The 21,198-nt window shown below is 34.6% G+C and overlaps 2 protein-coding genes across 2 annotated transcripts in view; one reads left to right on the top strand and one right to left on the bottom strand.

Annotated features, from left to right (window-relative positions):
• LOC113522924 (angiotensin-converting enzyme-like) overlaps positions 1-21,198 on the bottom strand; it is a 240,775-nt gene that overhangs the window by 183,606 nt on the left and 35,971 nt on the right. Inside the window, exons 8-9 of the mRNA XM_052894822.1 lie at positions 13,921-14,164; positions 9,265-9,363 (exon numbers count right to left, since the gene is read on the bottom strand). Coding sequence (XP_052750782.1) covers positions 9,265-9,363; positions 13,921-14,164 — 343 coding nt within the window. The remainder of the gene's footprint in view (positions 1-9,264; positions 9,364-13,920; positions 14,165-21,198) is intronic.
• On the top strand, positions 5,345-7,032 carry LOC113522810 (MAGE-like protein 2). Its single transcript, XM_026908636.3, has 2 exons — positions 5,345-5,471; positions 5,696-7,032. The coding sequence occupies exons 1-2, from the start codon at positions 5,460-5,462 to the stop codon at positions 6,860-6,862; spliced, it is 1,179 nt and encodes a 392-aa protein (XP_026764437.2). The 5' UTR covers positions 5,345-5,459; the 3' UTR covers positions 6,863-7,032.

Below are 21,198 nucleotides of genomic sequence, written 5' to 3'. Positions count from 1 at the left end.
CTATGGTATGCAAATGGTATGTAAAACAAAGTATTCTATTATTTCGCGCCAAATGCTTTATTTTTTAACAGTTTACTTTTATTCACATCTCGGAATACTTAATATTAATAAATTTTTTTCGTGTAAAATGCTTCTTTCATGGATATTTAGACCGATTATGTACTGAATTAAAAATTAAATAGTGACTTCCTCTAAAACTATCGCCAAAATTACTGTTGAACTATGTCACCACTTAAAATAGTAAGTAACAATATTCAATATTCTATTTAACAGAAAGAGAGATATTTGATCAAATTGTAAATAATATCTACATATTTATATAATTGTAAATATATACTTAGCACTAAAGTATCATAGACCACTATCTATGATAATCGAGTCGAAAGTTTAGCTTGATTTGTTAAGCCGTAGGCATATTTTAAAACTTTTATTTATATAACTTGGAATAATAAACAAATTGTTAAGTGATAACCATCGCCTAGAGACATAAACAACACCATGAATACATATGACAGAATAAATAGTATATAAATTTATAGCGTAGATTATTTTGGATTTTAATTATGGGGTCGCTGTATCGGTTACACATAGATTAAGGACACGAGGTTACATAACAATCGGTTTTTTGTAATATTCTCATGTTTACTCAGACATACTCTTAAAAAAAATATCTGTATATATATATATATATATATATATATATATATATATATATATATATATACTTCTTCTACATTGGCATTATTAATCTCTATGACCTTTATCATCCTTCGTGGAGATTATTGGCTTCCGTGTTTCTTTTTTTCACAACACAGGGGGCAAACGAGCATGCAGCTCACCTGGTGGTAAGTGACTGCCGCCGCCCATGATCACCGACAACACTAAAGGCATTGCAGGTGTGCTGCCAGTCTTTTAAAAAGGAATATGCTCTTTTCTTGAAGGTTATGTTTTCGACCACGACGTTTAATTAGAGTTATTCAAAATGGCCGCGGGATCGCGTCCCAAGAACAGACATATCAAGGCATCTCCTACCTACGTATTCTTCTACTCGACGCATTATAGGTGTGTATAGCTCTTCAATCGGCCTTCCAGTAATATATCTCCCACGTCACGTACGCCAAGACTATCTCAGTTATACGCGTTAAGTATGCGGTCAGACTGTGTTACGCCACTCATCCACGTCAGCATCCTCATATCCGTGACGCGGAGCTCCTAGTCGTACTTAGCTAAAGCTAGCCTGCATTCACTACTACACAAGAGAACGAGTCTGATGTGCTCTTAGTATACCTGTCCTTTTAACTTTGGAGATATCTTGCAATTGCATAACACTTCAGAGACTTTACCCCACTTTGCCATGTCGATTCTGTGCATCGTCATCCATGCCACCATGGAGCACCATGGACCACCAGGAGCCATTACGTATTAGCATCATATCAGCCCTCAGTTAACAGCTGATTTTAGACAATTGTCCACTGGTAAACTTAAGCTTCCCCTTAATGGAGGATTTTGCCAGTTATTGCCACGTTTGGGAGGTGGGTTGGTAATCTCAGTTAGACTTTAGTAAGAACTTTAGTGATATTTTAAGAGGACGCTACTGCCTATCCGTCGACTATTAAGTTCCCTTAGTTACCTCTTACGACACCCACAAGAAAGGAAGTGGTAGCCCATACTATAACGGATCCACAGGACACATATACACTACGTACTACATGCATTAATACTAATAGTAATAACTAATATTAATGTTACCAACATGGTACTATTTGGGTTCAAACTACCCTCCCAAAATAATTGTATGATTTTTGTTATAATGCATAATTTACAAATATGTGCATTTTGTGTTTATTTTATGATTATAATTAATAAGTTACATCATGTAATGTAAGTTTTTTATGTTGTGTAGAATTATAGATACTTGTATCTCTATTTTAAGTGTTTGAAGGAGTGTATATTACTCGCCAAACGATTTATGGCCGATTGTAAATTCTAGGCTTACGTACACTGGAATTTATTATATTTGTAATCACTTATAATAAATAAAGAACTTTTGAAAACAAAAAAACTACATGCATATCGTCATAGTCGTAGAATACTGACGGATCTGACAAATATTACATATAAAAATCCGTCAGTATTCTACGACTATGACGATATTACCTATGACTGGTCAATGAACCCAGTACATGTAATTTAAAACTATTTAAATATGAATACAATTAATATGTATTCTAATTCCAGTAAAGATCAATTTTTTTTTTCTTTGATGGGGAAAAAGGAATGGTAACCCCGCCTGCGCTAACGGTATACGCTGACGGAGCACCAGTGAAGGGTGATAGATGAGAATGAAAACAGGCCAGTTAGCCCATCATGATGAATTCATCAGGAATTAACCATGATAGTTTCCAGGGGAAAACGCGATGAGGTCGACCTGGTTGGGTATATTGCTAGCAATGGGATTCTCAGTCTCTTTACTAACAATCCCTTTCCCCCCAGTTCATCCAAGTTACGTTACTCTTAAAAATCCAATGAGTGCGTACATACAGTTAATACATGTTATACATGCAAATAATCAGATATTTCCAGTTGGCTGATTAATTAGACGCATCGAAGCGTTGTAATAAAGGAATCATAGAATTACATTCTAATCCATTGATAGAGCGGGGCAAATTATACAGTAATCGCTTGTCGGTGTAAAAAAAACCCATCGTTCGTTTATTATATCTCGAACCAGTTTTCCCATGACTCTTAAGTTCAACTAAAAAAAGTAATTAATACGTATAGAAACATTATCCTTACATACATACATACATATCTGTCACGTCTGTCTTCCATTAGGGTAGACAGAAACGATGGAACGCCAAATAGTTCGATTCAAATATTCTTTTTTAATATTATATTTTCTAATATTATAAATGTGACTTGTTATTTCTTGGTGCTTTAACGACTTAACCGATCCCTATGAAATTCGATATATATGTCCGGTATGGGATGGAAAAGGATATAGGCTTAAAAAGCCTTCTTCCAGTCAAACAGATTCTTGTCACGTGGATGATGTCATGGGTAAAACCACTTAAAATGCAATTCTATATTTTAATATTTCTATAACTATTTGTAATGTTGTTAATTCTCTTATACCGTGTGGTCCCGGCCATCTCTTCCTTTCCCGTGGGTGTCGTAAGGGCGACTTAGAAAGGGCAGCAGCGTCCCTCTTAAAACATCTCAAAACCTTGGCTGCCGTTATCAATCCGCCTGCCAAGACTGGCAACTACTGTCAAAACCCCCTAGGGGGAGGCTTTTGTTCAGCAATGGACAGTTAAGAGCTGATATAATGATGTAGCTCTAATGACTATACAGCATGTTTGTGACAATAATGAACTAAAGTCGGAAAGAAAGACCTTGAGAACTTTATAAAAAAAACAATCCAACCTCATCGTGTTCAAAATATCAAATGTATCTAATATTTGATTTCTTATTGACTTGACATGTAATGATCGTGACTAATCATGGCGAGTCATCTGAGAGGTGAAATTCATCATGTACTTACAAAAGCTTGTTCAACAATAAACCAATTTAGTTTGTTACTTATATATAAATAATTCATTTATAAACATAGACTAGCTGACTCGGTAAACGTTGTTTTACCATATACATTATTTCTAGAACTATACATGAAAATATATCGTACTACAATTATTATATTCGATTGCTATCTTGTAAATCTATTGCGACATATAAAAATTGCGATAAAACAACAGAAGTTGATTGTAAAAGCGTGAAAATTTTAATTTGTATCTATCCAATGCTATATCATAATAAAATAAAAGTAAAAAAAAAAAATTCAAAAATTTAAAAAAAAAATTTAGCGATGGGTCACCCCTATCATTAAGGGGTATGAAAAATAGATGTTGGCCGATTCTCAGACCTACCCGATATGCACACAAAATTTCATAAAAATCGGTAACAAACACCGCGACACGAAAATTTTATATATTAGATATAATATAAACCATTTATAATTCCAAACAGAACTATGCCTAAAAGTGTCCACAATTAAAACTAAAATTGCTTTGATCGCTTTAATGTGTTACTATAATTGTCACATATTTTTACCACATCTGCCTTTCATACGCTTTCTGTTTTCACCCAATAGTTAGCTGGTAGAGAATGACATATGGCATTAAGCTCGCCACTTGTACAAAATTTTATTATGCAATAAAGAATAAATAAATAAAAGAAATAGATAGTGAATAGAACAAGACACGGGTGGACATGTTCATTTACCATGAATACACATTTGTAGAAACATTAGGTACGGTTGGTAAAAAACATGTCCAAATATTAGAAACTAGCTGTTCCCCGCGACTTCGTCCGCATTTCCGTCGTTTTTCGTAAAATAAGTAGCCTATGTCCTTCCTCATGGTTCAGTGGTTTTGATGTAACAGACACATTTCCCTTCACTGCTCTGCTCCTATTGATCGTAGCGTGATTAAAAGTATACTATAACCTGCCCAGGAGTATGAAGAATAATTGTATCAAGTTTCGTTAAAATTCGTCGAGTAGTTTTCGTTTCTATAACGAACATACTGACAGACAGACAAAAATGTTACTGATTGCATTTTTGGCATCAGTATCGATCACTAATCACCGCCTGATAGTTATTTTGGAAATATATTTCATGTACAGAATTGACCTCTCTACAGATTTATTATAAGTGTAGATTACTGCCTAATTTTATTGAATACGCTCTGTTTTCATTATTGTCTTGTAATCACTGATTGTGCATTTTGGGCTAATTTTTGAAATATCAATACCTCTATAGGACCTTCTTTAATATTATCAATAAGTACCCAATTGATTTGTAAAAGTAATTAGGTAGATCTAAATCAATCTAGATCATAACTGATTATTTCAATCAGTAATACAATAATAGATAACATCACGACTATAATAAGCGCTTCTGTGTTGCCATCAATCATTCTAAATACCTGTTACTTTCGTTATACGAAGCGTGTTTTATTACAAAGTTAGTATCTTTATGATTTAATTACTTATTTTTAATTTACTCGGTATATGGGTCACTCGTATTATGTTTTTAAAGTATCGTTTTGTAAGTTTTTCAATCAAATTATAAAATATGTATAGACTAGAATATTCTCAGTTACGTAATTTTTTAATGTTTTTTTTTTCCAAAATATAAATATTGTCCTATTTATGTTTTGATTAATTGTTACTAATTATAAAAACTGAGTACGTTCTCAATTCAAAATGTTCATCTTTGAAAAAAAAAAAATTAAAATATATTAACACACACACACACACACACATGGATAGCAGAGTGAGTACGGGCGAAAGTGTTTGCAACATAGATCTACGAAACTACGTGGTATAAAACCGGGCAGCGGCGTCACAACAACACACTCCAGCGCAGTATTCGCTGAACAACTGCAAGCAAAGCGAACATGAAGCTATTGGTTAGTAAAATTGACATAATAATAAATATATATGACATGAATCCTGGACTGCAGTGACATTAGCAAAAAGTGCCCTGAGTTACAAGTGATAAAGAGTATATTCAAATATCTCATGATTTCAAGATAATGATTCTTAATATGTGATTTGGAGAAATATTAAAACGACGTATTAGATACCTAATGTATTATATAAAATGTTTTTAATATCCTATTTTTATTTTCAGAGGTCGGTCTTCATCCTGGCCGTGGCTTTGAGCCTGGCCACGGCAGAGGAAAAGGCGGAGAAGAACACAAAGGCTGTAGAGACTAAAGCGGTAGAAGAGAAAAAACAAGAGAAGAGAGGTCTATCTGAGTTCGGATATGGTGATATCGGGAGTCATGGCGATATCGGAGGCGACATTGGGGGGCACGCTGAACTTGGAGGCGATAGCGGTGGCGGAGACATCGGCGGTGGTCATGTCGAGCTCGGTGGATACGGAGGCGGTCATGAGGAACACGTGAAAACTGTCACTGTTGTCAAGAAAGTGGAAGTGCCTTACCCAGTGGAGAAACACATCCCTGTGCCTGTCGAGAAACACGTGCCTGTACCAGTTAAAGTGCCCTACCCACAACCTTACCCGGTCGTGAAAACCGTGCACTTCCCCGTCAAGGAATACATCAAAGTGCCAGAATACATCCCTAAGCCCTACCCGGTTACAAAACACGTGCCTGTTCCCGTCAAAGTGGCCGTGGAGCGCCCGGTTCCAGTGAAAGTATACGAAAAAGTACCTTACCCGGTGGAGAAGCACATTCACGTACCTGTTAAAGTGCCAGTACCCCACCCCTACCCCGTGGAGAAGGAAGTGCACGTTCCTTACAAGGTTCCAGTTAAGGTGCACGTACCCTATCCAGTTGAGAAGATCGTACACTATCCAGTAAAAGTACCCGTCGATAATCCAGTGCCAGTGCACGTCGAGAAACCAGTGCCAGTTCCTGTTGAGAAACCAGTGCCGTACCCGGTCGAGAAAAAGGTTCCTTACCCAGTTAAAGTGCCCTATGACAACCCTGTACCCGTACACGTTGAAAAGCCGGTGCCTTACCATGTAAAGGTTCCAGTACCAGCCCCTTACCCAGTGGAGAAGGTCATCCCTTACCCAGTGGAGAAGAAGGTGCCAGTTCCTGTCAAAATCCCAGTAGAGAGGCCCGTCCCTGTACACATCGAGAAACACGTGCCATACCATGTAGAAAAACACGTACCTTACCCAGTTAAGATTTCAGTACCCGTGGTACAAGAAGAGAAGCACGAAATCTCCCACGAAAGCCATGGTTGGAGTGGTTCAGCGGGAGGCAGCGAGGGCGGATACGACGGTGGGTACGGCGGGTACGGAGGTGGTGAGGAATATCACCATTAACCAGAACTGATCTCTTAGTTTTTTGTTTTAGCTTTAACTGTTAACTTGTTTTTAGTTCTCTGCTAAGTTGTTTTTATTTGCGACTGGTCAACATCGATCGCGTACGTATCGATGTATAATAAAAAAAAAAGTATTAAAAATGTGATAAATTATACATAATTGTTTAATTCTCTTTCCACGATCCTTTTTTTTTTTTTGTTTTTGGTAAGTACAAAAAAAATATATTTATTTATTTATTCATCAGTACAAATATGTGTACATGGCGAACTTAATGCTAAAAACATTCTCTCCCAGTCAACCATAGGGAAGTGTCAGAATACTCGAATGCGGTACTATTAATTATTGATATACATACATACTAAAATTACATATATAAACGAATAAATATATATGAATAACAAATATAAAATAAACAAATGTATAATAACATATATATAATTAACATCGAATCAAATAGCAAATAACTAATAAACGTAACGGCAACGTGAATAGCAAACATACTTATTTCATTGTCTAAATAATATATTTTTATGTACCATTAATTTTCTAGTCATAATTACTTAGGAAAACGTCTGGATTGCCGCACGGTTATGCAACTGTTAGGTAATGTATCGTAATAGGTTGATGCCTCCATATAGCGTTATTAAGGCGTGATAAATAATAACATAAGTCGTTTTGCTAGTAATAATATTGTTACGAAAACTTTATTTTTTTACATATCAAGTATATAAACACTCACTTTTTTATGGAGTTAGCAGTAATGGATGCAACGTCATAATAAACTTTATACAGTAGCAGTAAATATTACATGCTAATGTAATAGTAAATGTGAAAGTATGTCTTAGTAATTAGTTTTAAACGTTAAAATGATCAGGACTTATTCAACGGTTCGTGGTATTAGCTGTATCAAATTAAAACTAAGTCTTAGACTATCATACTAATCCTTTACCTCTAAAGGAAAGGGATTATCAGTAATGGAGATTACGACCCCATTACAAGCTACATGTATATTTTGTCAGATCGACCTCCTCAAACTTTCCCCCTGAAAATCATCATGATTGATTCCCGATAGTCTTGATAGGCCAACTGACATGCCTTCATCTTTACCCATAATTTTTTTTTATACATAACCCACAGCGAATATTTAGTTCTTATTATTATTGTTATTATCATCCATTGAAAAAGAAATCCTTAACACCTAACTGGGACTAGAGCGAATAAAACCGCTGGCAAAATCTACGCGTAGTTGCAAATAAACTGGATCAACTACTTGTCACGTAAATCCTAATTTGAATTCATACGGGCGTACCATGGATTACGTAAGCAGAAAATGTCTAATAGATTAAAGAGAAAACCGTCAAAAATTATATGTAGAAATATTCTACATTATTGATAATTTAATGATATACATTTAGATATATATCATCATTAAATACATTTATTATTAAAAGTAGTTTAACGATGAAATGATTATTAATTTTTTCATTAAATACAAGTCAATATTAATTTCAATTTGTAACTTCTCTAACAGATTAGCTGGGATAATAAGCACCGGTTACCTTATTAATATGTATGTATTTTTTGTATTTATACAATGATAATGTTTACAATTTATTTATTTATTTATTCATTAGTACAAATATGTGTACATGGCGGACTTAATGCTAAAAGCATATACAATATGTGTATTTAAACATTTTGAGTACGTTAAAAATATTATTTATGTTTGAACATTCAAAATTTTTAACCTTATCATTTTTTTTTATACAACTTAGAATGGCAAACAAACTGACGGCCCACCTGATGGAAAGTGGTAACCGTCGCCTATTGACATGAGCAGTACCGTGGACATAACAGAGTATATTGTTTCGCCCATGATACCCCCCATGCGTTGACATTCCTGAGGACTCAGGTATTATTCCTCTGTACCCTGTAAATTCACGCCATATACCACCCTGCAAACCGAAACACAGCCATGCAAACACAGCTGCTTTACGGTTGAAACACAAATGGGACAGAGGTACCCAAGCAGTCGACTTTTCTACAAAGTCTCCCTCTGGTATCATTCTTGTCTATTGATTATAATTTACATAGAAAACTCAAGCGCATGAATTTTACACGACTTTAGAAATGTTCAATATAGTCAATGATTACAGGCAACGCCTCATTAGTTATTTTGCCTATCTGGGCAATGTATCTGGGCAAATAATGATTGCCACTTATTAGCAATCAACTGCTCTCAATTTAGCTGTCGCTCTTTACTGCCGTTGCAAACATTTTTGCTCAGTTTAACGACCATAAATTGAACCTTAATTACAAAATATCCTTTTCATTTGTTTGAATTAGTTATGAAATCTTATATAAAGGAGAGAATTTCATTATCTGAAATGAATATGACTTACCTTATATACGGAATGTTCGCTGGAATGTGGTATTTCGCGCCAGGATCGAAGTCGAGCTCGGAACGAAGTACTGGGGGTTTGATGCCTTGGTACTGTTCCCTGTTAACCAAAAAATCAAAGATTGATAACTTGCAAGTCTCTTGCTGTAGAAAATATTACTAAAAAAATTACAAACAATTTAAAACATGAGAAAACTTTGCTTCACAAAAACAAAACAAGTGAGTTTGACCGTGACAAAATCCATATGGCTCACTTACGGGAGTAAATCTAGTCTATTACAAAAATAATTATAAAAATCTATTTAGAATTGGTAAAAATATCGCATAAATGAGTATAATACATAATAGAGAAACAAACGAACTGGGAATCTCCTTCATTTGGAAATCGCTATAGAAAGTTTTTAAAAATAAAAATTTTGAATATATATATATTTTAATTTAAAAAAAAATTAAACAATGAATTCAATAAAGAATAAATAAACATTCATAAACACAAATAAATTAAAATGTTCAAAGAGATTGGGCTCTAAACTTATATTTACGAAAGGTAATCAAAATAATTTTAAAAATGTTTTGTTTTTATTTCTTTTTTGTGTTTACGTTTCACATTCTATACAGCTGATTATTACATTTACTATAATGAGTATATTCTTTAAAACAAAAAAAAAGCAACAACATTTTTGATATTTTATTACACAAATCGACTTCTGCAGTCGAATCATATTCAATATCTTATCTATAAAAAAAGTTCTTCATGGTGTTACTCGTTGTATTTATTTTAGTATCTTTATCAATTTCCACATATTTAAGTATTAGTCTCAGTTGTCACCACCAGGGACCGAATCCTGGACCTCAAGGTCGCCTGGTACATAAACTACTATTTCAATAAGATCTTTATTTGTACATGTATGTAATGTATGAAATCGTATCGCAATGCATGTGGGCAAATATTTTGAAAGAAATCGGGCCAGTTTGTCAATGCATACATGGTTTTACAAATTATATAATGGCTTAACCAATTTCAATGTGTGCAATAAAGTGCAACTGAAAAAAAATATAATAAAAGTAATTGTAGTGGTACAGATGACTAACGCAAGCGGATTGATGTAATACTATTAATCGCTTGAACGTGTCTGCTCTTTACTATCAAATCAAGAGTTTCTGGACCACCTTCCTTATAGATAAAGGCCACTATCGTAATTTATTAGAATAATATTAAATTATATTTTTTAGAGCATTTTTATAAACTTTGATAAGAATTTATGTTCATTTTCATTACATTACGTGACAGTTAATTTCTTTTAACTAATAAAATAAAATTAAATTTCTTTGCCAGAAACATTGTTGATAAAATGTTATTATCAAGTATGTTATTTATCAAGTTTACAAGATGTCTAATGTTCATTTTTAATACATTAAACGAGTTCCACGCTCATATGATACTATTTCCATAAGAATTTCCATAAGATACATACATATGTAGCAAATGGACGGTGTAGCGCATTCTATTAGTGAAATTTTAAAAGTTTTTTTTTTTTTTTAATTGATTCAATACTGCCACAGAATACTCACAATAAACAATCAAAGAAAACAAATTATACTCCTTTACAATATTACTTAACATACATTCTATCTTTAGAACGCTATAATTTTTTTAATTACATTATAACATTTCAGAATTCACTGAACGTTAAAGTTTAACGCATTTACATAACGATTTCATAGTAGCTACCATCTATTACGCTGCCGCTTACACTTTGCACCATTAACTTTTATTTTCGCGCGAGGTCTGAACCCGTTACAGTCAAGGTTGCCTAACGACCGCGATTCCATCACTTTCCTTACTAGATATAGTACAACTATAAGTCTAACATGTTTCAATCATTATTATGTATTCAGTATTGACATTTAAGTTTAAAGATACCTAGATGACTTTTCAAATCATTTTATGATTTACAAATCATTGTAAATGATAAAACGTATGCAGGTCATGCTGTAACTTACTAATTGAGGTTATATACACGTAGTTATACGTACTGCCGTGTGGTTCCAGCATAGAGTGGGCGACCCCTTACTTTCCTGTGGGTGTCGTGATAGGCGACTAAGGGAAGTTAATGTTTGAGGGATAGGCAGCAGCGTCTCTCTTAAAACATTACCGAGGCCGAGCTGCGATTGCCAAACTGCCTGCCAAGAGTGGCAACTACCCCCCAATGGGGATGCTTATGTTCATCAGTGAGCAGTTAACGACTAATGGTAATATGATGAATATGATGATAATAATGATGATCAAATGACTGCTTTATCTGCCCTCTGAAGCTCACAGTAAGAAATAAGTCTTTTAAATGAACCAAACATTAATTTAAAACCACAGGATTTTTTTAAAATTGTTGTAAATGAAATAGCAAATATGTCCACGCTGTCAATATACGTAAACCCATCGTGACTATCTCCACAGGAATTAACTATGATGGTTTCCAGGGGGGGCCGCGTACAAGTCGACCTGATAGGATCTATTGCTAGCAATGGGGTTGTATTATCAACCCTATTATTAATATATATAGTATATTATTAATTATAGTATATACTATAGTAATGTAACCCTATAATTAATAATATTTTTCTTCCAAATTCTATGGTTTTTTATACAATGGTGAACAAGCTGACGACCCACCTGATGGAATGTGGTAACCGTCGCCTATAGATATTATATGAGCAGTACGATGGACATAACAGAGTATACTGTTTCGTCCATGATACCCCCCATGCGGTGCCATTCACATTATGCCATTAAATTCACGCCATATCCCACCCTTCAAACCGAAACACAGCCATGCACACACAACTGCTTCACGGTAGAAACACGAATGAGACAGACATGGTTTACCCGTAGGCTATGATTGGTATCCCCGGCTTATAGTTAAGTTTTTTTTTATACAACTTAGAATGGCAAACAAGCTGATGGCCCACCTGATGGAAAGTAGTAACCATCGCCTATAGACATGAGCAGTACCATGGACAACAGAGTATATTGTTGCGTCCATGACACCCCTCATGCATTGCCATTCCTGAGGACTCAGGTGTTATTCCTCTGTACCCTGTAAATTCACGCCATATCCCACCTTTCAAACCGAAACACAGCCATGCAAACACAACTGCTTCACGGTTGAAACACGAATGGGACAGAGATGGGGGAGAGAAAGCAATCGACTTTTGTACAAAGTCTCAAAATTAAAACTAACTAACTTAAGTATAACTAAACTGTCACCACTCAAATGCATAATTAATATGTAAATTCATTAATTGTTAATTATAATAATATGTTAATTATAGTAATTATTATTATGAAGTGTAACAAAAAGGGTGAAACTAAACGTTAACTAATTGCCAGTTATATTAACTTTTACCATAAACATTTTGCATTTTTATGAACCATAAATCACTAGTTATGTATGTATTATGTATACGTATTAATTTATTATTTTGGAAGCTGTCAACGTGATATTTGCGACGTATGGTAAAGACTTCAATTTGAAAGTGAATTCTTTATAATGTCGGGCTTAAAAGGACTTGTATCCAGAGCCGTAAAACATATTAATAAAAAAAATATATATTTTAAATGTCATTTTAAACACACACACAATTACATCACCCATTCTTTAGTTAAAGAGGAATGGATTTTTTTGCTCTGAAATTGCATAAGGCTTTGTCAAACAAGATTATGGTTGCGTTAGTATTGTTTCTTTGTATTTTATGTAGGTACCTAATTAAGTAGACATATTTTTTAGCTGTTTGTTTATGTTCCTTTGTTAGAAAAAAAAAAACATTTATTAACAGAAAATGTTGTTTTTTTATACAACATAGAATGGCAAACAAGCTGATGGCCCACGTAATGGAAAGTGGTAACCATCGCCTATAGACATGAGCGGTACCATGGACATAACAGAGTATACTGTTTCATCCATGATACCCCCCATGCGTTGACATTCCTGAGGACTCAGGTGTTATTCCTCTGTACCCAGTAAATTCACGCCATATCCCACCCTTCAAACTGAAACACAGCCATGCAAACACAACTGCTTCACGGTTGAAACCCGAATGGGACAGAGGTACCCAATCAATCGACTTTTGTACAAAGTCTCCCTCTGGTAAAACAAAATGGTGTATTGATGTACCATCTATCAACACTGGCTTTTATCAACAACAACATATCAATCGTAAACTGTCTACTGTCCACATAAGCTTTTCCTTATTGGGGCGTTTTGCTAATAGTTGTCACGCTTGGCAGACCGGTTTGCCGGGACCGTACGAGTAGTTAGGTTTTGGTGGTGTTTTAAAATATTTGACAAATCAATTATTTTTAGGGTTCCGTATCACCAAAGTAAAAAACGGATCCCTTATAGAATCACTTCGTTGCCCGTCCGTACGTTCGTTTGTCTGCCGAGACCCTTTTTCTTAAGTTAAAATTAATGTTCCATTTATATCGCATATTTTGACATTCGCAAAGGGAATCAAAACCTATAGGGAACTTGTAAATTTGTAGTTTTTCACAAAAAAATTAAACTTGATGATTTTATACGGAACCCTAGTTGCGCGAGTCCGACTCGCACTTGACCGACGTTTTTTTAATATATTGAATATCCAAATAAAAAATACCAACCTTAATCTCCACCAATGACAATTATACTGTTCCTTCCTCACATCACCGGTGAAGACGTCCCACCTCCACCGGTCCATGACCAGTGCGAACGGTAAGAAGGCAAGCTTGTCCATGGCCTGTGTGAACAGGTAGTTGGTGTCGTGTGCCGTGTCGTCAATGGAGCGCTGCACCAAGCCCAGAGTTTGGAGGTGGCGCGGCGAGGAGATGGACAGAGCGATGGCCTCCCCTATAGCCTCGTGGAAACCTGTCAACAATAATATGTATGTGTATATCATAATCCATAACACATAGTTCACCTACTGGACATGGATTTTCCAATATAAAGAGAATAGTAGCCCATTATATTTTTTTTTAATGGATGATAATGGAATGGTAATCCCACCCGCGCTATTGGTATACACCGGAGGGGCACCAGTGAAGGATGACAGATGAAGATGAAGCAGGTCAGTTAGCCCATCGTGACGAATTCAACAAGAATTGTTCACGATGGTTTCACGATGGATGGGATGGGTGGGGGAACCACGTGGAGGTCGACCTGATAGGGGCTGTCATACTCCATGGCTAACAATCCCTTTCCCTCCAGTCCACTATTATTACTCGTATATTAACCAAGCGACTTCATATAAAGTTTTATTTCGGTTAATTGGACATTATGCATAATGCCCGGACATCGGGGGTGAGAGGAAAGGGATTGTTGGTAATGAAGTCTAACAAACCCGTGACTAGCAATATACCTATTGTCATTCTTAGTCGTATAAAAAAAAAATCTAAAATAAATTTGCAAATTTATTATAATTCAACAGAATTTTGTATAAATTCAAAAAGAATATCAAATGCATATTTGTCCTCCTATTGTACTAATTATTTTTTGTAATGTGGTTAAAAAAGAATAAATAAAAAAATAGATCGTGTGTATGTATGTGTGTGTGTGTGTATGTGTGTGTATGTGTGTGTGTGTGTGTGTTTTATGTATGTGCACACAAACGAATAGATATAATATCTTCACTAATTCTTAACCGATTTTAATAGTTCTTTCTATAACCTATAAAGTTTACTGCTGTACCTGTCCTTTGTCAATTTTTACACAATTGAATTCGTTGTATTTTTTATTATAAAACCCACTTAATTTTACATTTTAAATAATAGAAACATTAGTAAGTTTATCACAATAAAAAAAGCACGCTCCCTTGGCTTTACGTCAGATAAAATCAAACAAAAAAAGAATGCATTGTTCGTAGCAATGCTCCAAATTGAAGCAGTACTAATACATGTTTCGTTATTCTATTGTTTTAAAATTTTTCCTTTCGTCGTTACATTCACCTATATTAGTCGTAGCATTTCGGATTTGTTTGTTTTACGAAATACTGTCAAATGCTTATGATTGCATGGGCTAGTTTGTATGACAACAAATACCATACGAGGGCTACACTAACAATTTCCTTATTGGACTATATGCATAAATATAGATATGACTCCATAACTAATGAGAGGGACCTTGGATGTTGCATCATACTAATTGTCTTGGGGGATGAGCGATGAAGTCCCGAAGACCCGGATGTGGCCTTCCCTCACATATATAAAGGGTCACAGAAACGAACAGTAACTGTCAACAGTCACCTTTACGAGTATGAATACTACCATAGAGGTAATAGAGTATACTTTTTGTGTATATTTGATATCAACCAAAGGTAGTTGTAGGTTGTTTGCTATTCTAAGTTGCATAAAAAAAAATCTTTTGGGCCTTAATAGCTCAGCTAATCGTCATGGAATTTGCAATATAAATACTATTAGGAAAATGTACATAAGCTACTTCTTATTTCACTCAATGAATACATCTCATTCATGCAAAGTCGCAGATAAAAACTATCTTTATCATATACATATACTAAATATAATTAAAAAAAAAAACAAAACATTTTTTTATTCAACTTAGAATGGCAAACAAGCTGACGGCCCACCTGATGGAAAGTAGTAACCGTCACTTATAAACATGAGCAATACCATGGACATAACAGAATACTGTTTCGCCCATGATACCCTCTATGCGTTGCCATTCCTGAGGACTCAGGTGTTATTCCTTTGTACCTAAATACTAATACCTGTAAATTTTTTTTATGCAACTTGTCAATTTTCGGAGACTATTAAAAATATTGCTATAAATCATTTCTGTAGACGGGAAACAATTAAAGATCGAAGTGTATCGAATCTAAATGCATTTAAAAGCGGCACGTTGAAACAATTCAATACACTGATCCGAGATACACAGATCCAAACGCGAGCGCGGAGAAAGTGTTTGCGGAAACAAACCCGATACCTATCGGTTGATAAGTGAACCGAACATTGTAACGAGGTAATTTTATATTGGCTTCGAGCATTCAATAACGGATTATTTATATTTTTTTATTGGTATATATATTTTTTTTATAACACAAGGGGCAAACGAGCATGCGGCTCACCGTCAGTGAATAAAATAGTAACCCACATGTGCCCTCGGAATATGCTAACGGGGCGGACGGGTCATGCACGAGTTTTTAACTACCATGTTATATAAGACAGTACATTTAACTAAATACACATAATGTTAACAGAGATTTAAAAGAGTAACTGTTGAGTTTCATGCGGGCTCTTCTCAACAGATAACAACCTTCCGAACCCTGCAGTAGATTACAAAGAATTACGATCTAAAAGTGCTTGTAAACAAGCCTATTTTAATACAAATGATTTGAATTTTAATTCGGGGCCACTGGTGTGATGATAGGTGAGAATGAAAGCAAGCCAGTTAGCCGGTAGACTTTAAAAAGAAGCCAATAATTTTGGTATTAACCTGTGAAGAGTAATATTACTTATTTTTATTGTATTATTTAATAATAATACAATAAAATATATCTAATAATAATAAGAATAGGCCACCTCTTCCTTTCCCGTGGGTGTCGTAAGAGGTGGCAAAGGTAGGTCAAGGGATAGCCAATCGCTGGACCCTTTCAATAGTAAAAACAATATTTTATTTTTCTTTTGTCCACAATAAAACTTTGATATAGACAAATTTATATAATAAAATAATAAGCTATCCTATTAATATTATAAATGCGAAGCATAATGGTCGAGGGATGGGCAGTAGCGTCTCTCTTAAAACATCTCTAAAGCCTGACTGCGGTTGCCAATCCGTCTGCCAAGCGTGGCAACTACTAGCAACACCTCCCAAGGGGGAGGCTTATGTTCAGCAGTGGACCGTTAAAGGCTGATATGATGATGATGATGATTGTATTATTTTCTTTTATTTCTATTTTATTAATTTTTCTCCTTTGGGAGTTTTACTAGTAGTTGGCACGCTTGACTGGCAGGTTAAAAACGACTTTGGTGACGTTTTAAGAGGTTTAATTAAATTCCCTTATTCGCTTCTTACGACACCCACACGAAAGAAAGGAGTGGTCCATTCTATGCTGGAACCACACGTCAGTAGACAATAGGCAATATTATTTATAGGATTTTTTTATTTATACTGCTACCAGACTTTTAATAGCGACCTTCAAATTAATTATTTTATTGAATAAATTCTTAATAGAATTCTTTATATTTATTATAAATGACTAAATTTTGTTATTCACCAAATGCGTACCGATTACGGTCGAATGGACCCCAGAATAACTGAACTTGACCCGGTTGTATGAATCACGCAAACTGCATAAAAAGTAAAGTGTTAAACATAGATGTAGAATGGGTATGTACTAGACGTGACACGCAGATTGAGCGTACTATTATACATCCGTGACGATATAATAATATAACCAATGTAATAATAACAAAAAAATATTAACTCAAGTATGAGTTCCTCATCATCATCATCATCATCATTTCAGCCATTAACTGTCCGCTGATGAACATAGACCTCCTATTGGGGGATTTACCAGTAATACGATATACACGAGTAACATTTCTGTAGTCAAAACTTATAAAATATATATTAATAAAAGGTACACAGTTATGTCTATAGTCTTTTGGTAGCCTTATGAATACCAAGTCATAAAACCTAAAAATTTTCTCTAAACAATGCTGTATTTTGATTTCCATAATATTAATATATAATGTTAAAATTACATTCAAAATTATCGAAACATATATATATATTATATTTGTAATTCATAATAAAACATTCAAATAAATAATAAAAAGTGTAATTTAATATTAAATGATATACATTATAAATTTTCATTATTTTTATTATCGTAAAGAAATCGGCATTTAATATTAAATGATTTAAAAACTGTCAATTTTTCTGTTCGATATATTTGTAACAATATTCCTCGTATTTATTAATGGACAGGTAAACACAATTTTTCTGAGTACGTATCACACAATTTCCTTATCTTACAAATAAAATACGCGGGAAAATTGCCAATTTTGCCTTTTTTAATTCCGTGCTTTGTGACGCCATTATAATTCTCCTTAGGAATTTGTCTTAAAATTTCTATTATAACCAAACGTTTTAGTTTCAATAAAGAAATATTATCATTTAAAAAAATATATTCACATTTATTTTCGTGTCTCTTCTAGTTGTATATTTTATGGTTACTTTAAGCTCACATAGTGAATAGAGCCCGAGATGCGCGTGAGTTATGTAACTACACTGTAATCACTTGTATTAATTTCCGTGAGTTTTCTAAAATAAACCCGATCAATTACGATGCGATTTATTTTAATTGAGTAAATTAATGTCATACTTTATTTATTTATTTAAAGGAACACCAACAGTATATTGCATTATAACACATATAAACAACAACTTTTACGGTATAACAAGAAATAACACTTTTGTGTGTTATTTCTTGTTATATCTTGATTAAAAAGTAATATAAATCAATTTATATATTTTAAATTTGTTTTATACTGCAATGAAGCATAAAAATATTTTTTTTATTAAGACTGCTCTCTTATAATACGATAAAAATACTAGCTAATAATATAGTTTTCAGGATTTTCGAATACATTTTAATTTTTTGCAATGTAGAATTAAATTTAGTATTTTTAATTCAGGAGTTAAGGAACGCACTGCGCGGTTTCAGTGAAGATTTCTCGCGCAAACTCTCAGCTTGTGGAATGTTCTACCTGCTGAGGTTTTCCTTAGAAATCACAGCATGGGGTTTTTAAAAAAAGGCGTAATATGATTTGTTAAGGATCGAAGAATGTTATTCCTGGTGTTACAGATGTCCATAGGCTACGGTAACCCTGTTTACCATAAGACGGGTCGTATGCTTGTTTGTCACCATAGTAGTATATAAAAAATAATTTACTAAATAAAATCTAATTTATTTTCCTTTTACTTTTTTTGATACTACCAACAAAATACTTATTACATTATTAGAATATTTTAAAATTGGAATATTATAAAACGCGCACACTAATTTGTCGCGTGCCATACGCGATGAAAATTGTATTATAATCGTTGCCCAACACGCACCATGTTCTATATTTCGCAAGATCGGAACGTACGATGTTTTGGCTTTAATTATGTAAAATCAAGTGACTCTAGTTGAGATAATGGTTATTTAACTGTTATCTAACGTGTTTCTTGAATGCGCGGGAACGCGATCAGACTTTATAATCGCAGTCGGTGTGAAACGTTCCTAATATTTACTGACCACCTCAGTGGTTTTGTAGTCGACACGTCGATTCGCGTAAACCTCGTCTTAGGTTTTTTTTTATGGATGAATAATGGAATGATAACCCCGCCTGCGCTATCGGTATACGCTGGCGGGGCACTAGTGATAGATAGGTGAATAATGAAAAAAGGCAGGTCAGTCAGCCCATCGTGATGAATACACTCGCCTCGTCTTAGGTTCGATTCTCGAACGGGTGAGTTCAAGATTTTTCTAAATTGTATCGTGCCTGAGTTAAAGTTAATTATCTGGTTTTGCATAGCATAGAGTATTTTAACTTCAGGATCAAGGAATTAATGTGAATATATTTATCACTTCTTTTAATTCTGTAAATATTTTTAAGAATCTTCCTTCTATCTCACTCACTCACTTTTCTATATGGAGATTTTATACCACAATTTTTTTTAATTTCAAAATTTTCTTTCTCCTTAATCTTATCCTGTCAATTACACACACAACAAAAAATTATTTAGCTAAATACATGCAATTATTTGAAAGTGATGCACTTATATGCATTCGGCAACTGATTTCTATTTGGGTAATGGAATTGTTAATAGCGAGGATTAACAGCCCCACTGCTAGCAACATACCCTGTCTGGTCGACCTCGACGCGGTGTCCTAGGACATCATTTTAATTAATTCATGCGAATTCATTACGATGGGCCAACTATCTTGGTGTCATCCTCGTCTAAAATCCCTCACTTGGAAGAAAGAATTGTTATTAATGCGGACTATCGGCCCCTTTGTTAACAATATGCCCTATTAGGTCGACCTCCCCGTGATCCCCCTGGAAACCATCATGCTAAATTCCAGATATATTGATCACGATGGGTTAATTGACCTGCCCTTTCGTTTTTTTTTTTTATTTTTTTTTTATACAACTTAGAATGGCAAACAAGCTGACGGTCTACCTGATGTAAAGTGGTAACCGTCGCCTATAGACATGAGCAGTACCATGGACATAACAGAGTATACTGTTTCGCCCATGATACCCCCTATACGTTGCCATTCCTGAGGACTCAGGTGATTTTCCTCTGTACCCAGTAAATTCACGCCATATCCCACCCTTCAAACAGAAACACAACCATACAAACACAGTTGTTTCACGGTTGAAACACGAATAGGACAGAGGTGCCCAAGCAATCGACTTTTGTACAAAGTCTCCCTCTGGTCGTTTTTACTTATCGTTCCCTGGTACCCCGCCAGCATATACCAATAGGACAAACGAGACTACCACTATAAATTATTTAATTACGTTTCAAGAATACTGTAGGTAATGTAATCATGTTCTAAGTACATATTGCTGTCGCGTAATAAGTCGTAACTGACGTAAGCTGCGGCCATGTCGCCTAACTTCCCAGCCAGCCAGTTGGTATGGAATTTCTAACTGGATTTGTTGTTTTATTGATTCTCGAATGCACCATCGGAAACTTTTACAGTATCAATCCACAACCCATATCTTTCATCTAACAGAACACCAAATAGGCTAAAGATCTAAATATCGTTACAGCTTTCAACCGACATCAAAAACAATTAGGTTTAGTGTTGTATTTTTTTTTTTGTTATGTTTGTTACCTCATAACTCCGTCAGTTATAAACCGATTTGGAAAATTCTTCTTCTATC

This window comes from Galleria mellonella, unplaced genomic scaffold, assembly GCF_026898425.1.
Source record: "Galleria mellonella isolate WM207_F2 unplaced genomic scaffold, CSIRO_AGI_GalMel_v1 utg2411, whole genome shotgun sequence".
Taxonomy (NCBI): domain Eukaryota; kingdom Metazoa; phylum Arthropoda; class Insecta; order Lepidoptera; family Pyralidae; genus Galleria; species Galleria mellonella.
This window is presented reverse-complemented; position numbering and strand designations above follow the sequence as displayed.